General features: G+C 43.4%; 2 protein-coding genes across 2 annotated transcripts; one reads left to right on the forward strand and one right to left on the reverse strand.

Moving 5' to 3' along the window:
• The first annotated feature begins 3,808 nt into the window (after positions 1-3,808).
• Positions 3,809-8,169, forward strand: LOC125515622 (putative F-box/kelch-repeat protein At3g17540). The gene is made up of 3 exons (XM_048681133.1): positions 3,809-4,198; positions 5,237-5,328; positions 6,858-8,169. The coding sequence occupies exon 3, from the start codon at positions 6,876-6,878 to the stop codon at positions 7,986-7,988; it is 1,113 nt and encodes a 370-aa protein (XP_048537090.1). The 5' UTR covers positions 3,809-4,198; positions 5,237-5,328; positions 6,858-6,875; the 3' UTR covers positions 7,989-8,169.
• Positions 8,170-11,003: 2,834 nt separating this feature from the next.
• LOC125515623 (disease resistance protein RGA5-like) lies at positions 11,004-16,516 on the reverse strand. Its single transcript, XM_048681134.1, has 6 exons — positions 16,328-16,516; positions 16,044-16,210; positions 15,829-15,910; positions 15,504-15,598; positions 14,464-15,395; positions 11,004-13,224 (listed from the first exon to the last, which is right to left on the reverse strand). The coding sequence occupies exons 5-6, from the start codon at positions 15,306-15,308 to the stop codon at positions 11,259-11,261; spliced, it is 2,811 nt and encodes a 936-aa protein (XP_048537091.1). The 5' UTR covers positions 15,309-15,395; positions 15,504-15,598; positions 15,829-15,910; positions 16,044-16,210; positions 16,328-16,516; the 3' UTR covers positions 11,004-11,258.
• Between the last annotated feature and the right edge of the window lie 1,817 nt (positions 16,517-18,333).

The following is an 18,333-nucleotide window of genomic DNA, read 5'->3' on the forward strand; positions in this document are numbered from 1 at the left end:
GTATTTGAATTTTTTAAAAACACGTGGGCGCCGCGACTGGGGGGCATCACACCCCCAATGCGTAGTTTTGCGCCGGCGCGCCCCCAGGGGGTGATTTTTTGCCCCTCCTGGGGGGCCAACGGTTGGAGATGCCCTAACTCTAGTGTTTGTAAGCATGCATGGCTGCCTCGTGACAAAGATTGACCTTAACTGTAGTGTTTTGCACTGTATCTTCTAATATTTTTATAACTACAATTGTAGTGTGGTTACTGATCTGGATTGTTGATTGTAGATAGGAGGCTACCTTTGAATCTCATTACCAGAAGGGAATGCAAACATTTATGCTTGTTATCAACGAGAACATCAGAATATTTCGTATATGAAAGGTGATTGAAGATGCTATGTTTTTTGTGTGTAGTGATGACATGTTCTTATATTTGGGATGGCCAAAGTACTGCTACATATAGCAGGGGCTGCGTCATTTATCGGCTGATTAGTCATTTTGTTAATTAATATAAGCAGCGGCAGGTGAAGGGATTATGGATGCCACGATACGAATTAGTGCTTGAAGATGGGACCTATGCTCCTGCCATTGAAAAATATATTTCAAAATGTCAAAAAATTCAGAACACAAATTTGACGCGTATGGCTGAACTGCTAAAGAAAACCTCATCACTGTATGTGTGCACGCCAGGTTTCATGAAAATCCGACATTTTATACGTCTTATGCAAAAAAGACAAAAATATATCTCCTGAAAAGCCTATTTTAACACTAAATTTTCTTCTTTTTACATATGACATGAAAGTTGTCGGTTTTCCGCGAAACGAGTGTGTGCATGTAGAATGTTGAGATGCACTTGGGAATCATTTTATCAGAATTTTGTGACATTTCAAAATATATTTAAAACACATTTTAAAAAACAGAAGCATATGCTCCCATGTGCCAAAACGCCTCTCTCCATAGTCGTCCTTTCGCAAGGGGGACACCTTGAGTAGGCCGGCCCATTAGCAGCACAGCGAACCGAGCGGGCGATGCACTGCACTGTAGGGATCGACTGAGGCACCGTAGTGTTAGCCTTCCTCCCCCCCCCCCCCCCCCCCCCCCCCCCCCCCCCACACACACCAAAAAAAGACTGATGCACTGTAGCAAATGTTTCTAGCCGTCTGGCCGGCTAAGCGCTTGCCGGTCGCACGCATGCGCGACGCGTGTCCTGCATAACCACCCCAACTTATCATCTCCCTCTGTCGCTTCCCATCTTTACATTGTCTCTTCCACACACATTGCATCCTCGATCCCCAGTCTTTTCTTCTTCTCCCAGCGTAGCCACGCAGACCTCACACTCACCTCCTCGCGACCTCGCCTGCATGTTTTCGTCCCATCTCCTTTTCTTCCCTAGGGAGTCGGAGTTATTACGGGGGCAAGAGTCTCGAGCCGCCGCCGGGCAACGCGGCACACATCCCCTCTCCATTGCCCCTGGATTCCTCTCTGGTGAGCTGGCTGCCGCCCCCGCACCATCTCCTCGACCAATTCCCCTCGCCGGTCATGGCCACACGAGAAAAGTCGGACGTGTGTGCTCACCGTCAGCTTTTTAGGGCTGCGTGTTGCAACCAGTGAGCGGCCGTGCTACAACCGGTGACCGAGTTTGCTGTGACCAAGGGGGTCGCCAGGCTGGAAAGCTGCTGCAACTGACTGCAAATTTTGCTGGATCCAGAAGCCGGATTTGCTGGTACTGGTGACCAGGCCTCTTTTTTGCTGGGATCGACTGTACATTTTATTGGATCCGGTGATCTGGTTTGCTGCATCCGCGGGTACCCACGACCTACGACGATGATGACCGTGTGCCTCGACATCTTTTTGCTGCAGCCGACACGACGACTTTTGCTTCAAGCGGCAATGGCGAAGAGGTGCAACTAGTCAGTGGGGGAAGCTACGACGGTGACTGCGAGCTGCGGCATGTTTTTTTTTTTTTTGCTGGAAATGGTGTCTCCAAGTGATTCAACCAGCACACCGGATGCAGCTACAGATGCCGGCGGCTACCCACGATACTGACCAGGGGTGGTGCCGGCGAGGTCCGTTTGAATGTGGACACCGCGACGAGCGGCGATCAGAAAAAGTCGTATATGAAATGTTTTCTGCTGTTTAGTTCGATGCACTACTGCAGTGTTCTTTTTCGTTTCTACTGTAGTTTTTTGTTCCGGTTTTTAATTTCTTTCCTTTTCCTTTATCATTGTATAGTTTTGCTTTTTTATTTGTCCTTTTTAAACTACAGAATGAACAATTTACTAAACAGGTGAACATCTTCCTTATACGCTATGAATATTTCTATTAAACATGATGAGCATTTTTTCCTATATGATGAACTTTTTTAACATGGCAAACTTTTTGTAATACATGCTGCAATTGTTTTAAATACAGGAAACATTATAAAAACACATATATTTTTTAGTATTTTAGAAATCCAATTATTTCCAAAAAATGAAAAAAGGAAAATGAATAAACCAAAAAAAATCGCTACAGAACCCAACCTAACACGGTACCGGGGCCACCCAGTCGGAGGTTTAGCGTGTACTGACGCAAAAGCAAAGGGTGGTCAATTATGGGTCGTGGCTCAGTAGGACTCATTGTGTAACATTCCATGCGGTTGGGAAGGTTCCGTTTCCTTTTCTCTGTTTTTCTGTATTTGCTTTTGTTTTTTCTTAGATTTTCATCAGTTTTTATTTATTTTTATTTTTTATGTATGTTTCTTTCACTCCTCTTCTTCTTCTTCCCCTTTCTAATTTTTTAATATATGTATATATTTTTACAAATACATGTCAAAGATTTTCTTATACATGTTAACTTCTTTAGATTCATGTCGAAATGATTCGCTTCAACCGACCGATCTTGTGCAAGCACCCGCCGCCTACATGTCTTTCAGATGGGCTCTTAATCAGATGGTCGGGAGCCAACCCCTCTGTGTCTACGTTCTGCAACTGGTCCATTATTTCAGAAAGGGGTTCTGCAACTAGCCCCTTGCTGCAAACCGACCAAGGACTAGATCCTGCAACACAACCTATGTTACATAAAAAACCCCGCAACAAGACTCATGTTGCAAAAAAAAAAAAAATTCACAACACGACCCGTATTGTAAAAAAATAAATCCGGCAACACTACCTATATTGGAAAAAGAACCCTGCAACATAACCTCTATTGGAAATGTCTCCGCAGCCAATACATTTGTTGCAAAGTGAGAGATGTTTGGCTAATTCATTGTGTCAAATCCGATGGCTCATGAGGCGGCAGATCCTTTAATAAGATCCACCGGTCGACGCGTAGCAACCCCTTTTTCAATATATGTTAATTTTTTAGATACATGACAAAATTTTCAATTACACGCTTAATATTATTTTGACACATGTTGAATTTTTCAAATACATGATGAACATTTTTTTAAACACAATGATTTAAAAAAAAGACACAACGAATCATTTTGAGATACATGTTGGACATTTATCTAATACACGCTGAACATTGTTTTGAACACGTTGAACTTTTCAAATGCAGGGCGAGTATTTTAATGTAAATGATGATCATTTTCTCATGCACGATGACCATTTTTGAAGTCCATAATGTACAATTCTTTAAAATATCATGATCATTTTTGAAATGGGACAAACATTTTCTTTAACGTGCCAACAGTTTCAATGATAAGAATATTTTTCTAAATGTATGAATATTATTTGCCAAATTTCATGGAACTCAAAAAACTAGTGGAAAATAATTTAAAAAAACCAGTAGTAATAATAACCTGGAAACATTTTTGAGGAAAAAAAATGCGCAGAACCAAACTAATGGTGTACACAGTGTAGTGGGCCGGCGCATCTCCTCCCGTAGGCCATATACATCACCGCTCAAACTCCGCCGGCTCATCACCGCTCGAGCTCCGCCGCCGGTGGCCGGGATCCACGGCCGGCTGTGGCTGACCCGTCCGTACTCACCTGGCACCTCCGCTGGCAACGCGTGTGCTGTACCCACCGGTCGCGCGCCAGCTTCATCCTCCCTCGAGCCCCGCCGCCGGCCGCCCGCCAGCTTCCTCCTCCCTCGACCCCCGCCACCGGGCGCACCGCGGAGTCCTGCCTCTGGAAGCACGACCAAATTTGCCTTGATCTCTGCCACGGGGCGCGCCCAAGCCGCAGCGCCTGCAGGTTGCGTCGACACCGTGCACGCCAAGTGTTCGTGGTAATGCCTCTTCGTCAGAAATGCAAAATTTCGTTTCGATGTTGCTCCGTACGTGGCATAGGTAGTAAAGTGGTTGAAGCACTGTTTTGTCCTAGTGATTCGTATGCTTATTTGGTTGCATATATCCATGGAGTTGTTAGTGTCGTCCTGCCCTAGCTGCTATATCATGTTGCTGTATGTGCCTGGGATCCCCAATTTGATTCATATCCCTATCTATGTATCTATCTTATTCTTGCTAGCTATTTGTCTGTCTGTATCAACTCTCTTGTGTTGGTTGCACTTGCACCTAAGTTATGCCCATTTATGTTATCCATGCCATTGAACTATCCATCATCCATGTATTACATACCAAGTTATCTATCTATGTTAGCCATCATCCATGTATCTATCTATGTCATCACTACTCCAAAACTAAGTTGTGTTTGCTCATCAATTAATTCTTTGTTGCCATGTAAATTCTCAGTGGGTGTTTGGTCTCCTAATTACTTGAGTCTGCTTCAGGCCATGTTTCTCTGCTTGCTTTCTGTCTGAGTTATAATTGTTTGCAGAATGTTTCGTCAGAGTCCTGACTCTTTTCTTTTCTTATAAAGAAGCAAACAAATGTTGTTTACTTGACGAGATTGAGTGCTTGGACTTTGAATTTTCTGGACCAGCTTAATAACTTTTGAAAGATAGTTGCTAAGAAAAGAATTATAGCACCAGCCTGTTTATTTAATGGTGCATTATTGTTCTACTGAAGTATCATGGTTTTGTCAACTTAACCTGTATAGGTTACTAGTTACCATGGTCTTGCATGATTTTTCTGTTTGCTACTATTGAGATGTCATTGCTGCCCATTCATTAACTGGGGTGATTCCTTTACTCAAATCTGCAATGTATGTTTGGTATCTAAATTCAGTCCTTTGGTCTCTTAATAACAATAAAAATTCTCTGTTGAGCCTTGCATGATTTTATAGCCTACCAATACAAGTAACCTATTGTATCATTATCCAGGTCAGAATCTTTAATGAGCTGTGAATATTGATATTTTTCCTGCAGATGCAGTCAAGATTCTTCATGAGCCTGTGATATCCAAAATCTCTTCACTTCCCTGGAGCAGTCAGAGGCCAAGCATTGACTGACACTTTGGGGTTAGCCTTCTTTCTACTCTATCACGTTGCCCTAGATGCTATACCAGGACATATTCTCCTTCCTTCCTTCATTACAAAGCATTCTTCAGCTCATTGTACTTCCATTTTAATCGATCAAGTAAACAATAAATATTTGACGGGCAACTTACTACTCACTGATTAACTTGGGTTTTTGGCTGGCAATTTACTACGCACTGTTTAAAAAGTAGGGCTGTAGCGGACTACTTGCGGTATGCCTGCCCAAAGGCCTCTATGTCAGCTTTAATCAGGGCTATTACCCCCTCAACCGAGATAGCCTCATTTTTGAAGATGCATCTGTTTCTCTCTTTCCAGAGATTCCAGGCAATGTACATGACAGTCATGACCTGAGATCTCGTTGTGCGATTCTTGGTGTATCTTGAGGTTTTGCAACACCAGTTGGAGATAGAGGTAGCAGTCGTAGCAGCATCCGCGTGCTAGGTAGCGAGAGCACACCAAACCTGCTTGGCAAAAGCGCAGAGCAGCGTCAAGTGAACTGCACTTTCACCAACCTGATCGCACATAGGACACAACGCAGCGTGTGGCCACCCCCTGTCCCTTAATCTGTCTGCCGTCCAAAGCCTCTTTTGGAGATGCAGCCAAATGAAAAGCACACTTTTCCTTAGTTTTCACAGACCTAATCTTGTGCGGTCTAGGATCCTTCATCTTCCCCAGGAATTGGGTGTTGTAGGCAGAACCAGGAGAGTAGCAGTTATTAGCTGTGAGACCCAGGTGAGTGGTGAGAACAAACACTCTTATCCTCATGAAAGAGTTGTTAAATTGCGCCTCAGAATTTATTCTCGGATGGCCTCTCATCCATCTGTTATTCGTCATCCCATTCGGACTGAGAGGTTTTTGTGGGCAGATAGCTTGTATAGTATAGCTCTGGCTCAAGGTTTTTGTGCGCGCCAGTTATCAACCAATTGTAATTCCAGAAGGAAGCACAGGCACCGTCGTTGTTGTTGATAGTGGTGCAAACAGCAAGGCAATTCAGAGTTTTTCTCTAAGCATCTCCAAGACATGTTGTGGCTGTAGCTGTATGCATAACCTGATTTTGAGTTTCTTGTTACTACAGTAGTTCCTTAAATCTTTGGAACTGAACATACGTCACAGATGCGCAGCTACTACTCTGATTAAGTACTTGCACATGAAGATTGTTAATAATAAATCTATTTCTGATCTGTGTTTGAAATAAGCCCCAACTCAATGGACCTGGCTTAGCCCTTACCTTCTCAAGATTGTGCTGTTCTTTTGAACCACCTATTTTGCATTATGTTCATAAGTACTCCCTTCATCCCAAAATAAGTGTCTTAAACTTAGTACAACTTTGTACTTAAGTTAGTACAAAGTTGAGACACCTATTTTGGGATGGAGGGAGTAGTTGCTTGTTATATGCATTGTAATTATTTTATCACAAGGTGACAAGCTTTGAACCTGACCACCAAGTGAAAAATTTCATTTTTATGTTACTGTAAGGATCATCTGACATTTCAAGTACTAATCGCTCTCAGATTGAGCTTCTTTTTGCGATGGCGAGGAGATCTAGCAGGAAGACAAAATTGCAGACTGTTCTCACCGACCTCCCTGATGCACTCATCGTCGAGATCCTGTCACGGCTGCCACTTAAGTTGCTGTGCTGCTGCAAGTGTGTCGACACGCACTGGTACTGCCTCATCTCCCATCCCGAACACCTCAAGAAGCTCCCACAGACCCTCTCCGGCTTCTTCTTTGACACTGAAGACATAGGGCGCTGTCCCAAAGTAGCTCGGCACTTTGCCAATATCGGTGAACCACCTCAGATTGATCCCAGTTTCCCCTTCTTGCCGCCTGAGTTTGAGCTTGTCAGGCTGGAAGACTGTTGTGATGGCCTTCTCCTGTGCTGCTCTTCTCAGCATCCGTTCCGCCGTTTAGTTTGCAATCCTGCTACAGAGAGATGGGTCGTGTTACCCGCGTTGCCAGCTGACTCCAGTTGTGTAGCTCAGGAAGACACCTTTCATTTGGTTTTCGACCGTGATGTTTCCTCCCATTTCCATGTGTTTCAGATTGTGTTGAAAGATTGGCGGCGGGTGGCGGGCATAAATATATACTCCTCGGGAACTGGGTCATGGAACTTCATGGAAAGTGGGTGGGACTCTGATTCCACAATTTGTGGCAGATGTGTGTTTCATCAAGGGATGCTGCATTTTGTCAGCGCTCAGTCTACAGTAGTGTCGGTAGATGTGGAGGGGAAGAAATGGAGGGCAATTTCAGTGCCAGAAGGAGTGGAAAGGTCTGAGCTTGGTTTTCTTGCTCGGTCCCAAGGGCACTTGCATTACATGGTGCACACAGGGATTCGTCAAGAAGTTTCCATCTGGTGTCTTGAGAAGCATGATTCGGATGAATGGACGCTGAAGCACCGTGTGAGCAATAACAAGTTGCTGAACGCGAGAGGTAAAGTCTACTACTATGAATACTATATCATCTCGTGTCATCCAGATCGTAGTTTGATTTGCTACGCTAATCATCGAGACAAGACATTGATGGCGTATGACACTGATCGCGAGGAGGCTCGCGTTCTCTGCACTTTTGGGCGAGGCGATTTGGTATCATGTTTTCCCTATGTTCCGCTGTTCAGCGATTCGAGTGTTCCCCTGAGTAGCTAGTTGCTCCTCGGTCTTGTAAACAAACGATTTGCAGCCGTGTAATGCTTCAAGTGCTAGCTGTGTAATGGGATGATTGAGAGACTCTCCATTGATGAGCTCTACTTGTTAACTCAGAACTTCTATGTACGCACTGCTACCTGCAGAATTATATACTATGTAGTTTTGTTTATCGTTGCATGCAGCTCGTATATGCACATGACAGAATTGCTTATCTTTGGTACTCCTTCCTTTCATTTATATAGGGCCTAATGCGTTTTTCGAGGCTAACTTTGACCAAATGTTAGAGCAATAATATATGACATGCAACTTACACAAAGCACATCATCAAATTCGTATGTGAAAAGAGCTTTCAATGATATAATTTTCACATTATGCATGTCATGTACTATTAATTTTTATCAATAGTCAAAGGCGGTCTTGAAAAACGCATTAGGCCCTATATAGATGGAAGGAGGAAGTATATATGAGTATGGATCCTTTGGGTGCCAATAGTTGTTGGCTGAAAGGTAAATGAGTACTCTATTATATATTGTATATGTAGTTAAATGAGTAGAACTGAATAAGCACATGCGTGGAAACAAGCAGAAAGGGCATGCCAACTGAAACACTGAAAAATGGACATCCGTTGCAGACTGCTGTCCTCTTAACACTGAAAAATGGACATCCATTGCAGAGAGTAGCTAGCTAACGACAATCTTATACTATATAGCAATCTTATACTGAAGGAGAAAATCTGCAAGCATATATAACATCATGGAAGTCTTCGAGAAAACGAGAAGATCTCATGAATGGATTGTTTTAAGTTCAGGGTACTGCAACTGAGCTACCTTGATGCCTAGTTTGCGGAAGAACTCGCTCAAGGAAATAACTAACCAAGAACTAAATGGCTTCATCCAGTTTGAACAATCTCTAACTGGAGGATGAAGCGTGCTACAGCTACTTCGGGAGTAGCTGATTCTGATTCACGTACATATATCAACTGCGAGTACAGTGCATGTAGTTAAACTGAATCTACAGTGAAACTTTTGTACAAATGCTCGGTCTCCTAGGGATATAAATCAAAACCTGGCGCAGCACTGCATTACTTCATCATGTGTACAGAGTGATTACACCCTTCACCGAGTTCTTGATGATTGCTAGTTATTTCCAAGACCAACAGCATCATCATCATCATGGAGAGAGAGAGAGAGTGTGTCTGGATATGTCAGCCAGAACACAAAAAATTTCATCCTGTGCTGAAGCATCTGGGAAACATCAAGTTTCAACAGTGATATATAGGCATATAGCAAACATAAACGTAACTGTAAAACACCATAAGCATAACTTTATACAGATCGTTGAGAAAACGAGAAGAGCCCCTGTTTAAATTCATTAATTTCGTAATGTTCTGTTTTTTCCGTTAAAAAGGGGAGAGAATTTTGTGGATCAATAACAGCTGAAGACCAACTGAACATACGCACAGAGCGCAAAAACACGTAGTTCACACATCACAGCGAAAGACTGTCTGAAACAAGGCAGAACGCTACAGCTTCTGCTGAAGACATACGGTGCAGCATATTGGTGTGTGCATGTAAAAGGAGCAGGAGCAGGAGCAGCAACCAACAACTCTGATGTACTTCCAAATTAATCAGGGTAAAATTGTCCTCCGGAGAGATCTGGCAATGCATTAACTGCCTACTCGTCCTTGTCGATCTTCCAGGACGGATTGTGGTGATTTCGATGCACAACACCTTGGCGATCTTCGAGGACAATTGGTGGCGGTTTCGATGCCCAAATCCATCGGCGTCATCTTCGTCCATTTTCAACATCACCAAGATATATCACTGAAAAAAGGAGGAAGGAAAATAACAATCCGGACACTATTACACTTCGCATGTTAAATACTAGCTTTCTCGAACGGCAGTAGGGTAATAGCCGATTTCAAAACAGCAGCAGTGCTTGCATCTCAGTAACAATGAAGCAGCTGCAGAGCAGGGCAAGGCATAGTTGATCCCCTCCCACGAACCACTCATCATGAAAACAAGCAGAAACGGCAAGTCAACTGAAAAGTGTGTATCTGAAAACTCTGAAAGTTGTTTTCAGAGCCGGATGAGGAGCAGGAGCCTGCAACACTCTCATGCTTGGTGATGTTCCTGTTTTTTGGCTTGGTGACATAATGCTTATGCAGTGTCCAATGCAGCGGCACCTCTTTAGCCCATTCAACAAGAGAGTGTTGTGTTGGTGTCCATTATCAGCAAGGACCCAATCTGCTACTGAATTTGGTACAAGTGCCCATTCACAAGTTGACGAGTGATGGAGCCGCATTCACTGAATTCGGGATGGGTCCGAATTCTCTGAAAATTAAGTCGACGGCCCAGCGCCACGGCAGAGATGCAGAGGACCTGCCAGCTGCTTAATTAAGCTAGAACTTGTTCACACATGCTCGGCTCCATTGATGTTTGCGAGGCGCCCCTAGTTTTATTAGACGCAATCATCGCAGACTGCTACGGAAGCATCTGGACAGTAGCTAGCAACAGTCATCTGCCAATACAAATTAATTGGTGATCGGTGACATAAAAATTCAACAACAATATATATTGAACTGTATAAGACTGTCATCATATATAACAGAATCCAAATCATCGACAAAACAGGGAGAGCTCATCGAGTGTTTAGTTCAGAAACATATAACAGGGGCACTGAGCTTCCTTGAAATTTAGTTTCTTCAGAAATAACTCACCAAGAATGCAATGGCATTAACCAATTTAAACAACTGTCAGCACTGATCACTAATTGAAGGCGGTTTACCCATTTAGAAAGAGCACACATTTAATTTCTGAATGACAACTCTGAACTGGAACTGTCGACTGCAGGAATTAATCTGCTCTCAAGCTGCTTGCCAACAGCATCAATCAGCCACAACACTCACCTGTCCAATCGGCTACTACTGATTTGGGTACCACTGCAAATGATTAAAAGATGGATTGCGTCAAGATTTAGTTGACAGTAATGGGAAGAAGTAGAGCGTGTCAAGTGCTTATTCCCATTGTAACAGGGGCACAGAAGTTTGCTTGATGCAAGGAAAAATGTATTATCAACACAGATGACTGAATATTACAGAAAATGCAACTAATCGAACAACCTAACAGCCCATGAGGCAGCACAGTGCAGTCTTAACCAATTTTACAATTTTGTATCACACCGACTCCACAGTGCATTATCTGACGGAGAGGATACAACGCTATGGTGTACCATAAAAAAGAGAATAACTGAGCCAAACACTCTTAAACTTCAGAATCGCCTGGCCATGCTGCTCTTTAAAAAGAATAGACTAGGGTGGTTGGGATGTCTGCTGGCTGCTCTCTCCATGGCACTCTTCACGGCTTCAACAATGCCATCATCACCCTTAAACCAAATGCATTCGACACTGGTGAGGCAAGGGAGGTTCTCAATTCCAAAGCCGAGAGTGTTAGCTTCAACCATGCGAAACCCAATAAGGTCGAGTTTTTCAAGCTTTGGCATGGACCCTGTCCCAAACATCAGATCTACTGGTTTAGAATATGCATCATAAATAAAAATCTTCAAGAATCGGAACCCAACTCCACCAGTGATTCTGAGCTTTCCGTTTGACTCTGTTTTTCCCACCAGATACAGAACGAGCAGACTGGGTAAAGCCCCAAGGGTGCAGAGGTCGCCCTGCTTGAGCACCTCAACAGAAAGGCATAGCCGTTGGAGATTTCTGAGGGAGCCCATACATGTCGAAACCTGCCAGGAGGCCGGAAGACCACTGATAGTAAGGTCCTTGAGGGTAGGCAGGCACAAAGATTCCTCATGTAAGAGGTTGCCCCATCCATAAATAGTCAGGGAGCCGAGATTCTGGGTGCCTAGCTTACACAGGGAGGAGACAAGAGCTTTCTCGTGCTCCTCCCCAACCATATTTCTATCCTCAGTGTCAGGATCAACTTCAAAATCAAGGTGAATCCGCAGATTCCTCAAATTCATTAGTTGACCAAGGCCGCACAGGAAGTCTAATGGCTGAATGGAGGCATCGACATCTTTCAACGTCTCTAATGCTTGCATCTTTGCAATCCCATCAGGAAATTTAACATGACCCTCAACAAGTAGATGCATCAATTTTCTGAGATTAACAACTGATGCAGGCAATTCCCTTACATGAGTGCGTCTTAGGTCAAGAATCTCTAAGCACCCTAAACGCCCGATTTGTTCCGGGAGCTTGCTTATTCTTGTACCTTGGAGGTTCAGGTACCTCAGCTGGAACAACCTCACTATATTTTCAAGATGATGATCTTCCCATTCGAAGCAACCCATCAAGTCAAGAACATGTAGATGTCTGAACTCCTCCAAAGAAGGGATTTCCAACAGACCCCTAACCATAGTAAGTGATCGGACATGGGAAAACACGAGATCTTCTATCAATACTGCTGAATTTCCTTTCTCGACACCTTGTACACAGAGTCGACGAACAACTTTGCTTTTGCTCCTAATTGTCAGAGTGGGAACCCCAAGTATAGTAACAAAGTTCTCTTCTATAGACTTGGATATGACGAAATCAAGAATTGTGTCATGAACTCGACAACTCTTCACTTCGCGATAGATATCTGACTCCCCAGGTTGGATCAAACCCCTATTGAGTAGTTCATTGAAACACTTTTCTCCAAACTCGTATGCCGTGTATCTTCCTTCTCTATGAATGAATCCTTCAGCAACCCATCTTCTTATCAGTCCCTCCTTCTCAATAGTAGAACCTTCAAGATATACACTCAGATATAAGAGACATGTTTTTAGATAAAGAGGCAGATCAAAGTAACTAAGCGACAATATCTTCATCATTCCTTCGACATTAGGATTTCTTTCAAGTGCACGACCAATTGACTCTTTCACTTGATTCCATAGCTCTTCTGTTTTTTCTATGTTAGCCAACAAGCCAGATATAGCAATGATCGCCAAAGGTAACCCATGGCATTTTTCCAATATCTGCTCACAAATTTCTTGAAGGTATGAAGGGCAATCTTCATCAGACTTGAATAACCTTCTGTGAAATAACTGTCTTGAGTGCACCATATCAAGAGCCCTTATATTGTAAATACGGCCATTGAATGATGAACAACATGAATGAGCGACATTGTTTATACGGGTAGTCGTGATTATTCTACCGGTAGAGTTTGTAGCAGGGAATGCACACTTAATAATATCCCAGGTATCCATGTCCCATATATCGTCAACAACAACAAAGTACCTGTACATGGACAAATAAATATTAGTATATCTGTAAAATAATGTGTGCTGCGTAGACAAACAAAGAATAAATGAAACACGTTAACATTGACAAAATGAAAAGGATAAGCACACGAGTGCTAAAAGGGCATATGTTACATAATTAATTCGTTTTGCATGTCCATCTTAGTTGGCGAATTACAGAGAGCAAGGGGGATAAGCAATTGTTTAAACAAGAGGCATGACCACACAAAAGATCAAGACTGGACAATTATGTTGAAAGACAAGAGATGGATAAAATGATGTATTGTATTCTGTATAATTATACGTAGGCTTCGATCAGGTGGTCATGAGCAACAAAGCAAGAATCTGGGTGTTGACCGAAAGATCCAGTGATCTAAAATGAAAACAGAGTAAATTACATATATAATATATATAGAAAAATTTATGTTTTCCCTCCTAGACTACTGATTTGGGCATGCTTTTCCATTAAAAAATTAGGCTCACTTAACCTAGTAAACTATAGTTTCTTTTTTTTGGATGGCTACATCGCCGGTGATGTATGGCTGTGTAGGGCAACAATAGTGGCTGTTGCCTTGTGGGTCTCAACGGAGCTGGTCTCAATAGAGCAGTGTGGCGTTTGGTTGGCGGGACGAGAGAGAAGAGGAAGAAGAGTGTATCAAAGCATGATGCATCTGGTCTGAACAAAAAAGGGACCCAGAGAAGGGAGAGGTGGAGGTGGAAAAAGGTGATGTGTGTGACAACTTTCATGTGAAAACCAGGGTAACATGGATCTGGATGCCACCCTTGCAAAACCGGCCATGAGGTAAAGTGCATAGAAAATTATAGTTCAGGATGTTAAGGGATCTCAAGGAGAATTAGAAAGAAAACTGAGCCAAGTTAGTACTGTGAGAAAATGTAGTGTTATGGGGTCCTGACACAAACTTATGCCATATAATTACACAATAAAGGGAGTAACAATGTGTCAATGTATTGAAGTCGTAGAATATCAAAATAAAATGACAAATCATGAACGGAAGCTCCATATATTGTCTTCTTTTTCAGAACATCAACACAGTCTCTATTACAAACATTTGACCATTACTTTTTCTAACAACATACAGAGAACTGTGAACATAGAATTATGGAACTTTTTAACAAATTCCACTAGTATAATCTTCCTATGACATATCTAAGTAACTATTTTATACATTCAAAGATGACAAGTAGAAATGAAAATAATAATAAAGATAGAATGTACCTTTTGTCTGCTAGGAAATAAGTGATCTTGTTGATGAGTTGTTGTATACTCCCCACTTCCGTACAACCATAATCTTTCTTAGCCACTTCACTTAGAATGGTTCTCAAGATATTGGTCATGTCTGGATTTCGTGAAACTGAGACGAAAGCCCAACACTCGTATTGTCCTTTGAGCTCTTGATACACTTGGTTTGCAAGAGTTGTTTTGCCCATACCTCCAGATCCAACGATGGAGACAATCTTCAGTTGTTGTTGTTGTTGTTGCTCTGAAGCACGAACATCCTCTTCTGTTAACAGCTTGATTATCTCAGCCTTGGGCTTATCGATTCCGACGAGCTTCGATGCATGCTCAAATATAGCAAGAGCTCTAGGATCAACAGTCGCATTGACCGTCTTGGAGAAGGTCTCACGACCCTTGTACCTTGCATTCCTCTCACCCACCTCTTTGATTTGTTTCTTCAGATCTTGGATCTCCTTGCCAATCCGACGACGAGCCTTCATCTTCCCCAACTTCCCTAGTGAGTTCTTGATCTTCTCAATGAAGCCATCTGGCTTTTCGTCCTTGTCACCGATGCTTTGCATGAAGTCATCGATGGCATCCTCCATGTCATAGGACAGCTCCCGCACCTCATTCATCCACACTTTATCCTGCACATCAGGATCCTCCTCCTCCGACATCTTGAGGAGAAAAGCCTCCATGGCGGCGAGCTCATTAGTGAGGGACTTGATCTCCTTGCGAACTGTTTTGAAACGCTTGTACTCATTGCCGAGCAGAGTGGTCAGCTTCCCTATGACAGGTTTGAGGACCCCCGTCGCCACGCTCACGAGAGCTGCCTCCATGGCCATGCTAGCTCAGAGCTTGGACAGTCAACTGTGCGTGAAGGACAGGTTGCTGAATGCACTAACAGTTAACAGGTGCTGCCAATTGACAACCTGAAAAAAGAAGAGGATGGATTAGTACACTGAACATCTAGGTAAAGATCGCTCACATGGAACCTGAATTTTTAGTTGTGTCCAAGACGCAGGGAGAAGGGCTCATACCTGATTTGTCGTGCAGACCAGCGCCGCAGTTCGCTCGATTCGCAGTGCAAGTGGACAGTGGATTTGATTTATTCTCCGTGTCGTCGATCTGAACCCTGAAAGAAGATAGATCAACAGAGGTGAGCCCGACCATTGCTGCACCAAAAATGGCCATGCTATCTCAGAGCTCGGCCAGTCAAAAATGTGTGTGGAGGTCAGGTTGCAAAATGCACCGACAGTAAAGAGCTAGCTACAAATTGACAACCTGAAAAAGAGGAGGAATTATAACACTGAAGAGCTAGTTACAAATCTCTCCCGTGGAAGCTGAGTTTATATTGGTTCATACCTGAATGTGGTGCAACTCAGAGCCAAGCGCGCTGACGGTGAACAGTGGAATATTTCCTCTTCTCTGCGTCGTTGATCTGGACCTGAAAGCGGATGGATTCAGGGAGGTGAGCCCGACCATTGCTGCACCACACGAGCTACAGAGCGTCCTCAGTGGCGACGGCGGCATCGGAGGAAGTCGAAGCAGGGAGCGACTGGGAGGGGACGGTGCCGTACCTCAAAGGATGGATCCAGCCGCGGCGTGAACTGGGCTGTGGCAGTCGCCTCGCCAGGCGAGGAGAAGGGGGGTGGGAGCTCTGGCGCCGGCGACGCGAGAGGGTCCGCGTGCCAGCCTGCCAGGTGAAGAGTGGATTAATTATTTCCTCGGCGTCGTCGATCTGGACCTGAAAGACGATGGATTAACAGAGGTAAGCGCAACGGTCGCTGCAACGAGCGAGCTACGGACCGACTCCGTGCCGGCCGGGGGCAATGCGCGCCGGCGCCGGCGGCTTCATACGTACCTAGCTCGCACACAATGGATCTGCCGCGCCGCAGTGGCGGATTGAGGTGACCGTGGCGGCTGGCCGGCGAGGAGAGGCTCGGACGCCGGCGACGCGTGCACGGCGAGACGAGGGCGAGGTGCACGAGAGTGGCAGCAGTGGAAGTGGAGAAGGGGATGGATGGATCTTCTCGGCAACGCGTAAACAATGACCGAGCACGAGCAGGAAGGGTCGTCTCCAAGTCGTCGTCGTCGTCTGGCCCATCTCTTCCTCTGTTCCGTGGGCCCAAAACCACGTGGCCTAGCAGGGTGTGTCGGCTCTCTCATGCGCAAATAAAAAAAGAAACAGTTTTAAAATATTTTTTGCGCACCATCATCTTTTGCATCTAATTTATAGAGTACCAATTGTTTTCAAAAAGAACAAGAAATAGCTACCCCAAATCAACTTCACCTGAAGCAAGAAGTTTCTAGTTTTATGGAGCCAGATGCGGATCAGTTCAATAATATTGTTGCACAGTATAATTCAACAATGGGTACTCATTGCTTCTGCCGTTGCCGATGGCGCAGATCAATTGTGCGGGTGCATTCATCAAACTTGCGCGTACGTGAAGCGAATGTGCGCGTGTGTGTGTTGCGTCAGCGCTGAAACAATCGATAGAGGATGCCCTTGTGGCCTCCTCAGCTTCCAAAATTACCAATTATTGAGAAAAAAACAAGAAACAGCTACCCCTAATCAACTTAACCTGAAGCAACAAGTTTCTAGTTCTGTGGAGCAACATGCGGATCAGTTCATCGGTATTGTTGCACAGTATAATTTAACAATGGGTACTCACCGTTTCTTCCGTCACCAACGACGCTGATCGGTTGTGCGGATGCCCTCATCGAACTTGCAGCTACATGAAGCGTGTGTCTCTGTGTGTGTGTTTTTTTTAGACAAACAAACTGTTTCCCAAAGTGTGGATTGGCCAGCTAATACATGGCTTTATTAACGCTTTAACATGCAATGTTTCTGGCCTTCAAGCCTTAAGCACACACACTTAGGGGGGGGGGGGGGGGGGGGGAGGCTAATTGGCCCTAAATCTACCGTGGATAGCCCCTAATTTATTGGGGGCCATGGCACCCTACCTCTGCCCCGGCGATTCTTATTTGGCGTGTGGGTCACCGGATAGCAACATAATACCCTCTCCATACACTACGTCCTAATTACGTGCCCACCCATACTGGCTTTTTCCTCGCGGTTCTAGAACCTTCTCTAACCGGTTTTTTTATTCTGCTTATTTGCGTGATTTTTTTTCATAATTTTTTTATTTTCTTCTATTATTTTTCTTCTTTATTTTTCCTTTTAAATTCATGCACATTTTTTGAAAATTCTGATCCTTTTCAAACCTGCAAACAATTTTTGCAGTTCATGATCCATTTTTGAATTCACAAAATAAAAATCAAAGTTTGTGAAACACTTTTTCTATGCAGAATTTCTTTCTGAATTTGCAAACAACTACTGAATTTGCACATTCTTCAAAATTCGTGAATGTTTTTTGAATTCACTAACATTTTTTTCCAATCTAAGAACAATTTTCGAAATACGTGAACATTTTTTGCAAACTTGCGAACATTGTTTTGAAAGTTGTGAACATTGTTTAAACTCATGAGCATTTTTTGAAATTCATGGATTTTTTTGAATCGTAAACATTTTTTGAATTAAAGAACATTTTGTGAATACATGATCATTTCTTCCACCAATATTTTTGGAGCTACAAACATATTTGTATCGGTGAACATTTTAAGATTTTCCGAACCGTTTTTCAGAAAACAGGAATATTTTTAGAATTTGTGAACATGTTTTCTTTTTCACAAACATTTTTTGAATACATGACCATTTTTTTTTCAAAATACACAATTTGTTTTGAAAATTGGAACTTTTTTAAATCCTGAATTGTTTTGAGGAATAAAAACTGAAAAGGAAAACAAAATGCATAAAGCAAAAAAAAATGATAAAACTGGTGCATCTCGCAAAGCACATAGACCGGC

This window comes from Triticum urartu, chromosome 6 (assembly GCF_003073215.2).
Source record: "Triticum urartu cultivar G1812 chromosome 6, Tu2.1, whole genome shotgun sequence".
NCBI classification, from domain to species: Eukaryota; Viridiplantae; Streptophyta; class Magnoliopsida; order Poales; family Poaceae; genus Triticum; species Triticum urartu.